The sequence below is a fragment of the Dreissena polymorpha genome, chromosome 1, assembly GCF_020536995.1.
Source record: "Dreissena polymorpha isolate Duluth1 chromosome 1, UMN_Dpol_1.0, whole genome shotgun sequence".
NCBI classification, from domain to species: Eukaryota; Metazoa; Mollusca; class Bivalvia; order Myida; family Dreissenidae; genus Dreissena; species Dreissena polymorpha.
The window spans coordinates 141,653,580-141,667,978 of NC_068355.1; the positions used below are offsets into that span (position 1 = coordinate 141,653,580).

At 35.1% G+C, this 14,399-nt stretch overlaps 1 protein-coding gene across 4 annotated transcripts in view; it reads right to left on the bottom strand.

The window, feature by feature from the left end:
- The window catches only part of LOC127853263 (cysteine--tRNA ligase, cytoplasmic-like), a 76,509-nt gene extending 63,140 nt beyond the window's left edge, over window positions 1-13,369 (bottom strand). For all 4 annotated transcript variants that reach the window (XM_052387634.1, XM_052387623.1, XM_052387641.1 and 1 more), the window contains exons 1-2: window positions 13,214-13,369; window positions 5,939-6,033 (exon numbers count right to left, since the gene is read on the bottom strand). In XM_052387634.1, coding sequence (XP_052243594.1) covers window positions 5,939-6,033; window positions 13,214-13,229 — 111 coding nt within the window. In that variant the 5' untranslated portion in view covers window positions 13,230-13,369. The remainder of the gene's footprint in view (window positions 1-5,938; window positions 6,034-13,213) is intronic.
- Window positions 13,370-14,399: the final 1,030 nt, after the last annotated feature.

Below are 14,399 nucleotides of genomic sequence, written 5' to 3' on the forward strand. Positions count from 1 at the left end.
AAACAATATAAAGACTTCCTCAAACTTTTAATCTTGCAAAGCTAGTGTTATTAAAACAGGAGTTACACATAATTATACTTTTGATGAGTCAAAAAAAATTGGCATACGCATATTGTGCAATTATCAGTTGGACCAACAGTGCCCCATCCATATTGCCATCTATCCATGTTTCAAGTTTTATTAAAAAATGTGACGAACTTTTAAAGTTATTGCAGGATACAGAAAAGTGTGACAGACAGACAGACAGACAGACTCACAGACGCACAGAGCGTAAACCATAAGTCCCCTCCGGTGAAACCGGTAGGGGACAATAATCAGGGTTTTTTTGGGGTGGAGGGGGAAGGGGCCTTTAGCCCTTATGTGGGGGAAATTTTACGCGTGATTTTCCACTTTGGGGAAAAATTGTGCGCGTGGGAATTTTCGCGGCGTTTCCCTGTTTCCCTTTTTGGGGTATTTGTTTAATTACTCTCTCATTATTACAATACATTTGTACATGTTTGCACTATATTCATTGTTTTTTTCATAATTTATTACGTTTGGCAAGATTAAATTGAAATAGAATTGAGATATTATAATCATGAGACACCTCTTTCTATTAAAAAAAAAAAAAAAAAAAAAAAAAAAAAAAAAATTCAGGGGGAATTTTTGGTTCTGAAATGGACAAAAAGCATAGTTTGGTGGGGGAAGATGCCGATATTCGGCGTCTGTTATATACGGTAAAAAAACCCTGATAATAGTGGCATTGCGTTGCCCTGGTGAACCCCAAATACAATCCCGAGCTAGGTCTTTATTCAAGCTTACTACATTTAAGATTCATCAAGATTGGGCGATGCAGGCTGAAATTTATGTACAGAAACAGGGAGCAGACATCATTAATTTGAAACACTGTGGGTATTAATTGACCATGATTTAAAAGTGCTTCATACGATTTTACTAGTTATTATACTTGGTGGAGATTACATGGCCATGTACATTACCACAAAGTTTCAGCAGTGTTCGACACAAACTAATCTGAGGAAGGAGTCCTTTGGACTCCTTACTTTTGAAATTTAAGAGTCCGAACAGAGTTCAGGAAGTTCAACAATTAAGACACTTTTTTATACCCTATTTTGTGGGTCTTAACACATGTCAATCCATGAAACAGAAATGTAAATTTTTTCTTGCATGTTTGTTTTCAGATCTAAATTCTTAGTGACAGATGTTCAATATTTGTTATATCGCATCGCAAAATTATTTAACACATTCCAATCATATTTAAGTAAATAATTAACTTAATTATTGTAATGTTTCAACATATAATGTTCAACATATACTGTTTTCTTTTATGCATTATGATTGCTTGTTTAACATCTACATTAAGGTTAAAAACCATTATCGAAGCATTCTGTTTTGTTACTGTCATAGTTAATAAAGCACAGCCATATATTTGTCATTGCTTTATATATATTCTCCATAATATTTCTCAGAACGCGAAATGGGGAAAAGCAATATAATTTTAATTTTATTTCAATTTCATCATTGGGTTCTTACACCATGAAAACATAAAATTAAGTTAAAACAAGAGATGTGTTCGTCAGAAACACAATGCCCCTATTGCGCGGCTTTGAAACAAATTTTTTTTTTTTTTCGTTGATCTTTGACCTTGAAGGATAACCTTGAACTTCCACCACTCAAAATGTGCAGCTTCATGGGAACGTCGCTTTGAATTTATATATATTTTTTACCTTTGACCTTAAAGGATGACCTTGACCTCGAACTTTCACCACTCAAAATGTGCAGCTTCATGAGATACACATGCATGCCAAATATCAAGTTGCTATCTTCAATATTGAAAATGTAATGGCCAATGGTAAAGTTTTCGGACGGACAGACGCCATATATTTGACATTTGACCTTGAAGGATGACCTTGACCTTCACCTTTCACCACACACAATGTTCAGCTTCATGAGATACACATGCAGGCCAAATATCAAGTTGCTATCTTCAAAAGTGAAAAAGTTATGGCCAATGTTAAAGTTTTTGGATGGATGGACAGACTCCATATATTAGACATTTGACCTTGAAGGATGACCTTGACCTTCACCTTTCACTACTCAAAATGTGCAGCTCCGTTAGATGCACATGCATGCCAAATATCAAGTTGCTATCTTCAATATTGAAAAAGTTATGGCCAATGTTAAAGTTTTCGGACGGACAGACGCCATATATTTGACATTTTACCTTGAAGGGTGACCTTGACCTTCACTTTTCACCACTCACAATGTTCAGCTCCATGAGATACACATGCATGCCAAATATGAAGTTGCTATCTTCAATAGTGAAAAGGTTATGGCAAATGTTAAAGTTTTTGGACGGACGGACAGACGCCATATATTAGACATTTGACCTTAAAGGATGACCTTCACCTTTCAAAATGTGCAGCTCCGTTAGATGCACATGCATGCCAAATATCAAGTTGCTATCTTCAATATTGAAAAAGTTATGGCCAATGCTTAAGTTTTCGGACGGACAGATGCCATATACTTGACATTTGACCTTGAAGGATGACCTTGACTTTCACCTTTCACCACTCACAATGTTCAGCTCCATGAGATACGCATGCATGCCAAATATGAAGTTGCTATCTTCAATAGTGAAAAGGTTATGGCCAATGTTAAAGTTTTTGGACGGACGGACACACGCCATATATTAGACATTTGACATTAAAGGATGACCTTGATCTTCACCATTCACCACTCAAAATGTGCAGCTCCGTGAGATGCACACAGGGGTGTCAATTGGCCCAAATTGGAAATCCGGAAAATTAAGCCGTAGGATAAAGGTAAGAGAGGGCCCAACCCCCCGAGCCCTAGCTTATTGTTCTTTTTTTATAGTCTTTCTAGGTGCAATTTCTGGTGAGTACAATGCGAAATATTATTAACCAAACCATCTGTAACACCGCAGGTGTATTTGTCATTCTAAACAAATGATATTAAGAACTTCGAAATGTAATTAACAAACCAGCGTATCCAAAAACGACTGTCCAAAACATGTCGCGATACATCATTTGCAAATGAAATAAAATATGCATATCGTTTGACTGCAGAAAATGAAAACCAGTAACCAGTAACCTAGCAAATACGCAGTCAATATATAATTTGATTAACATATTGTTTTAAAATATGATATTGCAGTGCTTTACTTTGCCAGTGCCTGCTCATGTCAGTGCCAGCCGCTTACCAATCAGATATCAATAAATAAAATCGGTACCAAGCGCAAATGTCCGTAATGCCGACGATGCTATAACAATATTCGTTCTGAAATGATCCCTCACTAAAAGAATTTTGTCCCTACCCCCACCCGCCTTAAACAAACTCATCGGATTTACATTCACATCAAAATCAACCCTGGACGGCTCAAATCCGGATTTCCGGAATAATCCGGAAAATTGACACCCCTGATGCACATGCATGCCAAATATCAAGTTGCTATCTTCAATATTGAAAATGTAATGGCCAATGTTTAAGTTTTCGGACGGACAGATGCCATATACTTGACATTTGACCTTGAAGGATGACCTTGACCTTCACCTTTCACCACTCACAATGTTCAGCTCCATGAGATACACATGCATGCCAAATATGAAGTTGCTATCTTCAATAGTGAAAAGGTTATGGCCAATGTTAAAGTTTTTGGACGGACGGAAGGACGGACGGACACACGCCATATATTAGACATTTGACATTAAAGGATGACCTTGATCTTCACCATTCACCACTCAAAATGTGCAGCTCCGTGAGATGCACATGCATGCCAAATATCAAGTTGCTATCTTCAATATTGAAAAAGTTATGGCAATTAAAGTTTTGGGACGGACGGACAGACTGACATACACACATACACATGACGGACAGTTCAACTGCTATATGCCACCCTACCAGGGGCATAAAACAATATGACTCAGATTGACATTCAAAAGAGCAACTGCGCACTTGGCAAGTTGCGTGCCGGTCAGTCATTAAGAAGTAACAACAGTTCCACTCGCAAAAGATGAAACCATACCTTCCCCACATGAGAAAGTGTCCCATCGTCGCAGATTATTTAGCATGTCAGAGCTTGCACAGAAAGTAGTCAAAATCTTTAGTCTTAACACAGATATTCAAGTCTGAACTTCTTATGGTCGTGTCAATATTGAAATTCAGAAGTGTGATTCGGATTAGAAATTTAATAATGCTCATTTGAGAATTCAACAATACATTTATAGCTGTGCATTATGATTTTAATGATAATTTGTTAAAACATTTTACGTATCGAAAAAAATGTTTAGAAAATATTATGCATGATAAGCACAATTTCCACGAGGATAAAACCCTGTTCATATCAGTCTCTTAGGTAACTTGCCTAGATTTTACCGTGGAGGAGTACACCGTAGGAACTGATTAGTTAGGTTTGGATGACAAAGCCTACAAACTGCAGTAACTCACTGATATCACCGATTGATGGTGACATGTTTTTTCACGCTCAACTGATTCAAAGCCGGTCCCATCTTCAGTACCTTGGGGCCATAAAACGTACATTGTGTAAATAATTTCGAGTATTGTGATCATTTTATATATTTAGTAATGAGCGACTATTTAGTGAAGCAAGTTTAAGGTAGCGAAAATATCACAGAACTAAACGGCTTTGATTGGGTTGATTCAGAGTATCATATATATATATATATAGTTTGCCTGTTACCCTATTACTACATGCACGGTTAATGACAGTGAACCAAAATAAATTATTTCTTATTGTTTCGTTTTCGTCCATGTTTTCAAGAAGAATGATTGGTGGCATATTTTTCGGATGCGTAAAAGTTCGGACATTCTGATCTTGCGAAACGAATAGGGAATACAAGGGATTTTTTTTAAATTCAAAAAGGATTTTAAAGAAATCCGACTGACTCCCTGACACAAAACAAGGAGTCCGCGTCTCATTTAAAGGAGTCTTGGACTCCCGTTAGTGTCCAACTCTGTTCATGATGATCCAATGTAAACTAGGTAAGAGTTGGAACAAGGTAAATTTGTCTTTTTTTAAGTCAAGTACCATAATTCAAATGAACTTCATGCAATCTGACTGGTTATCAAACTTGGCAAAGATGGTATGCCTGTAAACATGTTGAAAAAGTTGTATGATGATCTGATTTAAACTATTTGAGTTATTGAGTGAACATCTTTCAACTTAATGATATCTTCAAATCAAAGGTGTTCCCATAATATACCCAGTTTTTTTTTAATTAGTGTATATTGAAAAAATACATTGGACACAAACATCTAGCTCCTTCGAGCATATCCAAACCCTGAATACGCACAGACTATTGTGACCTAAACATATGGGCTTGTGACAAGCACATACACATGGGGATAGGATGAACACTACACGTCCTTCTGCAATTATCATGTTGGGTTTAAACAACAACAAAACTTCACTTGCTGATGTTGTGTGACATGAAACACTGATATCTGACCTCAACACAAAAGAACTAAATGACTATATAGCCTTTTTTTGATGCATGTTTTGCTAAAAAAAATATAACACTTGGATAGACAAAGCACCTTCTGTCTGCAGTGTTTTTTTTTCACCATTTAGGGAAAGGGGCAGGGTCCATTTGGATTGGGAAAATTCGCGGCGTTTTGACTAAAATTGGGAAATTAGTGTTGTTGCTGTTTTGCTTATAAATGCTTCAAAATTGAGAATAAAAGTGTTTTCACTTCAGTATTATATTTACAAAGGTTGAACTTAAATGGATGGGAGATGAACAAAAGTTTGAGCTCTACAAAAAAAAACGCCTTCTATTGGGAATTTACAGCTCCCATTTGAGAAAAATACTTATTTTTTTCCATTGGGAATAGGGCAGATTACCGGACCCGATTTTGAATGAAAAAAAAACACTGTGTCTGGTGAGACTGTTGTACAAACCTTCTGTCTGGTGAGACTGTTGTATATCCTCAACTTGGCAGGCTCTTTGCTGGGAACAGGAGCACTCCAGGCAGGCTGGCATCGCTTCTTCTTTTCTGAAACACATTTTTACAATAGGTTTGTTTATAAAACAGTTATTTCCCTTCTTAATTTAATTCAATCCGTAGCAATACATTTTGGTTAAGTGCTAAATGCACCTACCTGCAACGCCAAGGAACTTTGATGAGTGTTCACTATATTGTTACACCTTGTAAACACATGTCAAATATTTTTCCGAAGTCAAATATTTTCCCGATCATAATGAAACTTATTCAAACCTTGGTATGTTTTAATAAAGCGACCCAGTTTGAAAATTGTCCCTTTTACTTCCATGACAAAACAAAAACCTCCCCACAAACTGTGGGTCATGTCTTTCAACTAATTTGAATATAGCTTTATAACCAAAGCTGCTGAACAAGACTGTATTATAGACAGACATTATTTCAACATAAAGGAATAATTTTATTCACAAATAAGGTTTCATTAGACAAAACTAGAAACATTTTCAAAATTTTAAATGTTGAGCAGGGATTGTTACCCATGTGAAAGCAAACATTCCCAAAATTGTTGAACCGTCGGACCTGAACGAAATTTTATGGACAGGTCTGATTAAAAATGCTATGTTGCCGTTCCGAATATCTGCGAAATAATTTAGCTGAAGGTTGATCTGTTAAATAGAAAGAGAAATAAAATCTGAAAACAGAAGCTAGCTTAAATGAAATATGAGCAGAAAAAAATGACATTGTATCTTTGTTTGCATTATTGATACGTTAATGCGAATACACACCGGCACACTGCCTCCAATGAGATTAAACCTATGTCAATAATATTTAATGAAAACATGTTCTGCATCTCAGATCATTGTAATCAGGCACTATTTGTTTCTGTTTAAATTAACAATTAAAAGTGCGCTTAAATTGATAAATCAGCAATTTTGTTTCCTTCTTTATAATGTACCAGAAAACTGCACTTTACCAATGGGGAAAAAACTAACAATATACCAATTGCTTTCCAAAAAAACAAACCTAAACGAAGCTTTGCACCAAAAATAAAATAAACAAGAGATGTGTTTGTCAGAAACACAATGCCCCCTTCTGCGCCGCTTTGAAGCCATATATTTGACCTTTGACCTTGACCTTTCATCACTCAAAATGTGCAGTTCCATGAGATACACATGCATGCCAAACATCAAGTTGCTATCGGAAGCGACATAGAAGTTATGAGCATTTTTCTAAACCTAAATGCGAAACCTAAATGCAAATTGTGACGGAAAGACAGACAGACGGACGGACGGAGGGTCCGTTCACTACGATATGATCACTATATGCCCTCCTTCGGAGGCATAAAAATAAACTAATATTTTTATAAAATGCAACATTTAGTTTGTTCCTATGCATAATATTATATTGACAACTTGACAACAATTAGTTATCAATTTTTAAGTATTTCTTAGCAACAAATAAAATACACCAATATTCCAATCTGGAGACTTCACAATGAAAATTTTCCCAATGTCATTTTTTTTCGCTAATTTTTCCCAATTGGGCTGGTACGGGAACTTTTACCAATAGGGAAAAAAAAATCGCTGTAAAATGATTTTCTTTAAAATAAATCAATTACACGAAACTTGTTTTTACAGTAGCGCAATGGTCTATCTCACTTTGCAATTTAGGCCCCCAAAAAAAATATGTTGTGGTTCGGGTCACCCGACCCTACCTAGGAAAATGCGCTGACCCTTAAGTTTTTATTGGCAGTGCCGACCCTAAACTTTTTTACCGTTTTCCGGTAGGATAAATATCAAGCAATATCGACTTCAGTGTTTTTTTTCACCTATAGGGAAATGGTGGCGGGGCCCGTCCAAAAGGGAAAAACGTGTCGTTTTTTAGGAAAAGGGGAAAATTAAGAAGTCATTCTTTTATATGTAATGATATTTATTATATGAATACAAATGTATGTATGAATGTAATATTCACAGATGAATGTCTCTGTTCTTTTTCTTAAATATATATCAATGATTTGTTCAACATTAGTTTCAGTCAGTTCAGCCGTCATGCACAGTATCAGTTTTCCAAGCCAATTAGAGTCTAATTGGGATTTTTTTAATCAATAAAATGGCAATAATTTGAGCATTTTTTTATAAATAAAATGGGCCAAATTGGAATGTTTTTATCAACAAATATTGACACAATATAGATACCATAATTACTCTATGTTTTCGGACACTTGAAAATAATTAATTTTTTTCGTGTCCGAAAACTTAGATACGAAATATATTCACAAAATACAGATGTCCGAAAACTTAGAGTCGAAAATTGATGTGTCCGAAAATAGCGTCAATTGTATCAACGACTTCCGGTATTAGCACGCGCTAATACCATGCCGTATAGTTCAAATTACAGTTACATATGTTTGCACTACATTTTAAATGCTTAATTTATTTGACAGAAAGTTACTTCAAGGTTGTACTTTGACCAACGAGTTCAAAGATGAGCATGTGATGTACCGATACTCGCTAGTATGAACCTGAAATAAATGAAATAAAAAAGCAAACTATAAATTATTTGTTTGTTCATTTCCGATAGTTGTTGTCTAACACCTTCCATTGTTTGTAAAACTTGCAATAGGGTGCATCAAACTTTGAAGCGTTTAGTATTTGCCACAGTTATTTTACTGAGAAGGGGGAGTACCATAGCGGTAGATAATTAAACTGTTAATTGGCACTACCCCCGGTAATTGTCATAACGCTTATGCTATTGGGCGAAACCATTGTTAAATACCGGTTAACAAGGTTATTTGCCCAATAACGCAAATGAAATGGTCCGTTGCCCTCAGGCATGCACTTGCCATGTTTTATGATGTTAATCTGGTTGTAAAACCCCATGATCGAAGTGTACTTAGATATCGATAACAAGACCGAAATTTGGTAAAATAGCGCTGTAAAATATACTGTCTGAAAACTTAGAGACATTAATTATGGACGAAAACTCGTGTGTCCGAAAATTAAGAGTCAAGAAAAATAATTAATTTTGCTAAAAAAAGGGGTGTCTGAAAACTTAGAGTGTCCGAAAACATAGAGTTATTACGGTACAGCAGGCCTTTTCTTGGCCATTTTGGAAAAAAATTTAATTCATGAAGTCCACTGATTTGGGAAAACCTAATTTAATATAACTCTTTCTAATAATAAAAAATCATATAAACTATAGTTATATACCTTGTTAGATGTTTATAAAATGAATTTGAGATATATCTAACATGAGGCAGTTGTTTCTAAAAAAAAAACAACAAAAAAAACATTTTTTTTTTTACCTTTGGGGGGGGGGGGGGGGGATTTTTTCAAAAAAATTGGGGGAAAAAACTATTTTTGGAGCGGAATGGGGCCAAATATATGCCCCGAAATTGCTATAAAAAACACTGGACTTGGTCGAAAATTGTGAGAGCCGATTTATGATCCTCCGTCAATTATGTCATGTATCTCTTTACCCACCTAAAGCACGCCTTAAGGCGGATCGTCTTTGTAATGGAAAATCGATATTGGCCAATGAGAGCGCACGCTTTAAATGAGCGACAACACTTGTAAGCAGTCATACCTGTACCTGCAGTAAAATCATGCAGACGATTACTGACGTAATTTTCATAAGTGTGTGATTTTATGGCAGTTGGTTGGCTTTGTTATTTTACACACTCATCGGTCCCTACAGTGTAAACCTCCACAATGAAATCTCGACCACTTACTTAGAAGACAGATGATGGCAACCGGGTGAAATCCTCGTGGATATTGTGCATTTCATGCTTAATATGGTCAAAACAATTATTCGACACGTAATGCTCTTTAACAAATGATCGTTGAATTAATTACGCACAACTGTAAATGCTTCCTTTGATTCTCAAATGAGCATTATTTAATGTGTAATCCGAAACACGCTTCCAAATTTTTATGGTAACGCGACATTAACAAATTCTAGCGTCAAATAAAACAGTGCTTATCCTTTGTCTCAATAACAAGCGCGCGAAAAGTATGCAGACATGTAGAACATCGCATGGAAAGTGTGGGTGTATTTTGTGTTGTATAAAAACATGAACATCACGTCTGGCGATTTACGCGTGTTCAGTGGAAAAAAATTGCCCCGATGGGACATTATTTCATCACATCTTTAAATGCCAAACATGTTTTGATACTTAAGAAAAATGGAGAATGTTTGTGTTTCTTGAATTTTTTTAGCACTTTTATCGTATTTACCAGAATTTGCTTGAAAACTGGAATATACGGGATTATCGAGTAATGGGTAGCGACGGGAAAAGTATTTATTATATGCAGTAATAGATAGAAGCATGGTTGATACGGTGTATTAAGGAATCGATCGAGACTGGATTATGCATATCTATGCAGGAAATACACTACACAATAATGGGAACACTTTTCTATGGTGTACATAAAGGTTTTATGTGAAAACCATCAGCATAGAATGACTTTTAAAAACAGGACCTTGTCTAGAGAAGAAAAAAAAAATAAAAAATAATAAACCGACCTACCCTACCTCGAAATTTTGTCAATGTTACCCGAACCACAACATTTATTTTTTTAGGCCTTATGCGGAAGTTTAATGAAGAGGACAAACAAAAATTTAATAGAATAGGCAAACATATGGATTATTTCAGATGAAGTAAGATTACTTGTTTAATCCTCATTTTGGTCATGTCTGTATTTATTTTCAAGCTTAGTAATGTTTGTGAAACAAAATACTTAGAGCTCCTGCGTATGACATCATCCCGTGAGCAGTGTTCTTGATGTAAACAAAGTGATCAAAATTAGACGACGCTCTATACAAGGGAATCATACCAGTTATAGAATTTTCTATTTTAATAGATTTTTTTTATAACTATTTTGTGGTGCAACTATTTTTTTGTAGAATACTGTATGACAATGCTGTGATTTGTAATTGTTCAGTTTTCATTGTTCATTGTTGTATTGTTTATTTTCATTTTCCATTTCATGTCTTAAATTATTATAACGTTTATAAATTTGAGTCTGAGTTACTTGATGCATAACTTCTGCTGTCATTTGAAATACTTCATAATGTGAAATGGTTATCCGGACAAAACAAAAACAATGAACACTGAGTGCTTATGGAGCATTTTAAGTTGTTGCCGAAGACATCAGACTTTACTACACAAATGTATCTAGACATAATATAGGTTTGTACGTTGACGTTTCGGTCCTACATGTATGAATCCCAGTATGGTCCTGACAGCTATCTAAGTGCAGAAAACTGGATGTCCTGTAGACTTAAAATACTTATGGGAATGTCTTGATAGTCCGTTGACTCCTCAATTGCATCTGCCAGGTTTTATAAGGCATCTGGTTGTAAAAACACACGCACAATGGACCCATGTATTCACACAAACAAGTCAGAATTTTGATAAAATTTCTTAATTTTTGTAGTATTATTGCTGAAAACCTAGCTATCCATAACCAAATAATCATTTGGGTAAGAAATACAGTATGTCAAAATATTGTTTCAGTCTGATTGCAAATTAGCTAAAGAAACTTCAGCATACAGTTTATATAGTATTGACAGACCTGTACGCTGAAGCAAACCCCATATCGAAAGTCAATCAGAGTCGTAACATATTTGTCACTCATGCTATAAATCAAAGACAGTTCATTTTCTAGGATACATTTCTACATGTATTGTTCAATGAATATAAAGTTAAACTAGTGCATCAGGGCATATTTTAAGGTTCAAATGTTTCAAATGCATCTTACAATAGATGAAAATAACTCATCAGCCTGAAATTGACAATTTTGACGCCATTGTCGCTTTGTCATGTGACGAGTTTTCATTTGGATACATTTTTGCTGAAATTGTAAACATTACTTTCGTTTTCTGAAATCTATTATTTGTGATTAACAACTTACGTCTGGTGGTTTAAAAGACTGCTTTCAAAGTGAATCAGGTCATTTTAAATATTTTTTACTTTGAGTTTCTATTTACACCACAGTTTGTTTACAAAATAAGCAAGAATAATTTAAAATACCGGGAAATGTCATTCTGAATTTGAAAACACTTGAGCACATGGTATGTTACTAAAAATAGAATACGTCATATGATCGTGAATTATCGGGAGATTCGCATTTCAAGAATGTCTGTCACATCACTGTTTTTCTTGATATGTTAGAGCAGGAGAGATAAATTTTGAATGTTTAAGATAGTATTTTGTTAAAGAATATATCAGCTAAATGTGAAAAATGTCAATCTTTCCGATCAAGTGGTTTATTTGGGCCAATATCTGTATTTAAAAGCGGTTTTGGACCGGTCTTTGTTAGTCAATATAAATTGCCGCCTTAAGAGTCTTTTGATGATTTTTTCTTTGGCAGACTCTTGGCGTCAATAGTCCACTCTATCTTTTTAATAGCGAGAGTTTTCCTTCTTTGTCTATATTGATGCGCAAGGAATTTGGTGCGCAACATTCAAGCCCCGATATCAGACAGTTAATATCAACGGATTGCAATAATATTTACATACCTGTGTAGATAATTCATTTCTCAATAATGTTCCGTAAGAATTATGTAATGACTCTTTCAATTTTGCACGCCTGACCAATTTAAATCAACACACTACTCACATTTTCAATTCCAATCGCTGTGCCCGCTGTATACGGCAGGTAGATTTTAATCGATAACGCAGCCTATTACACCGTATGCCTTCTTCTGATTGGTTGATATTTAAATATTTCATAACATGGCGAGAGGTCAGTGATTGTATTGCGATTTAAGCAGAAGTTTAACTGAAACAAATTATGCCTTTTAACTTCAATTCGACGCTATTTGAGGTAAAAATGGACTAATTAACTAAAACTTTATGAGTTGGTTATGTTCTTTTGCAATTTTAAGCATATTGATATAATAGTATTGTATTTAATTTTCGTTATGGTTTTTGTAGACCGGAGTTTCAGCGTTCAGATTTATTCTGAACGCGAATTATTTCAGCTAGGTCTTTGTTAACTGTCAACTTTTCGGGAATTTTTGATTGACTTTCTCATGGGGTTGGTCCATAACTTTAAAGTCGCCCCAGTCGAAATTATCATAAAAAGCGGTATTTAAAGTTATGGTAACCAGAACTAATTGGTAATGTATTGATTAGGATAAGAGTCACTGTCCGAGGACTATCCCACTCCCAGCCGGCACCACGTCACACAGAATTACAAACAGCCTGAACGCAAGTACAAACTGTTTACCTTGTATCTCTGCCATGAATGATTAAATGCTCCTTGCTCTATCTAGTCAGTATACACTTCACGAACTGTCTGAAATCAAAATGAACGGAATTCAATTTGTCAACACATGTATCGATACTTCCAGATGATGAAACTGAAAGCAACAGGTATAGAAGAGTGACTGCCCCTGCGAAACAACCGCATTCATGCAAAAGTATCGTTATATTTACCGAATTATCACATCAAATAAATGGCATGGGGCTTTAACAAATTTAAAGAGTAGCATAAATACCAAATAAAACACCTCTGTGCCTGTACTTTAAGAGAACTAAAGCATATTTCTGTAAAATTTTATGTATACAATTCCTAACCCAGGGATTTGGAACATTTTTTTTTCACACTCGGTCATCGATTAAAGGATAACTAGCTTAATATTAGAGGGCATCAACAAGTTGGACTAGGGGCATTGTGTTTCACAAACACAGCTCTTGTTTTTTCTTCAGTTTTTGCTATTTTGTTCCAATAAATGATTAAAATAAGAAAACATGTGGCAGAAAAAGCCAGTTGTGTTACGTTTAAGATCAGTTTTCAAAAATACCCAAATATCCGCATAAGTCCCTTAATGATAAATGCATAGTCCAGATATGTATATAATATGCTAACTAGACCGTAAAATGTGACCTGAATAATTGAGCTAGAAACAAGCTACATGTTTTACAAAAATATATTGCCTGCTCAGGAGAGCAGCATTACTGCCCAAAATGAACTTAAATGTGTTGAAATTTTATTAAACACATATTGCATTGGCACATTCACTTATACATGTACCATATGTGTTGTGTGTATTGAAATAGGAAAATTATGTCTTTTTCTTGAATAGAATGTTTCTTCATCTGTTAGGACAATATATATTTGCATGGTTAAGTTAAAAATTATTAGTTCACCTGAGCATGAAGTGCATAATAAGGTGCATTTTGTGCAAAGCTGTTCATATAGAAGTCACCAGAGTTAAACCTAAATTTAAAAAGCGAAAATTTGGTAGTAAATAGTCATGGTCATGTATGTAACAATGCATAGTCCTTATTTCCGATGTTCATTTAAATTATGTCCTTTGGTCAAAACTTGCCACCCCAAATATGTCATAACTTTTTTCTATATCACACGGCCCATAAGTGTGATGCTCTCGACGTGATATTGCATACTGGCT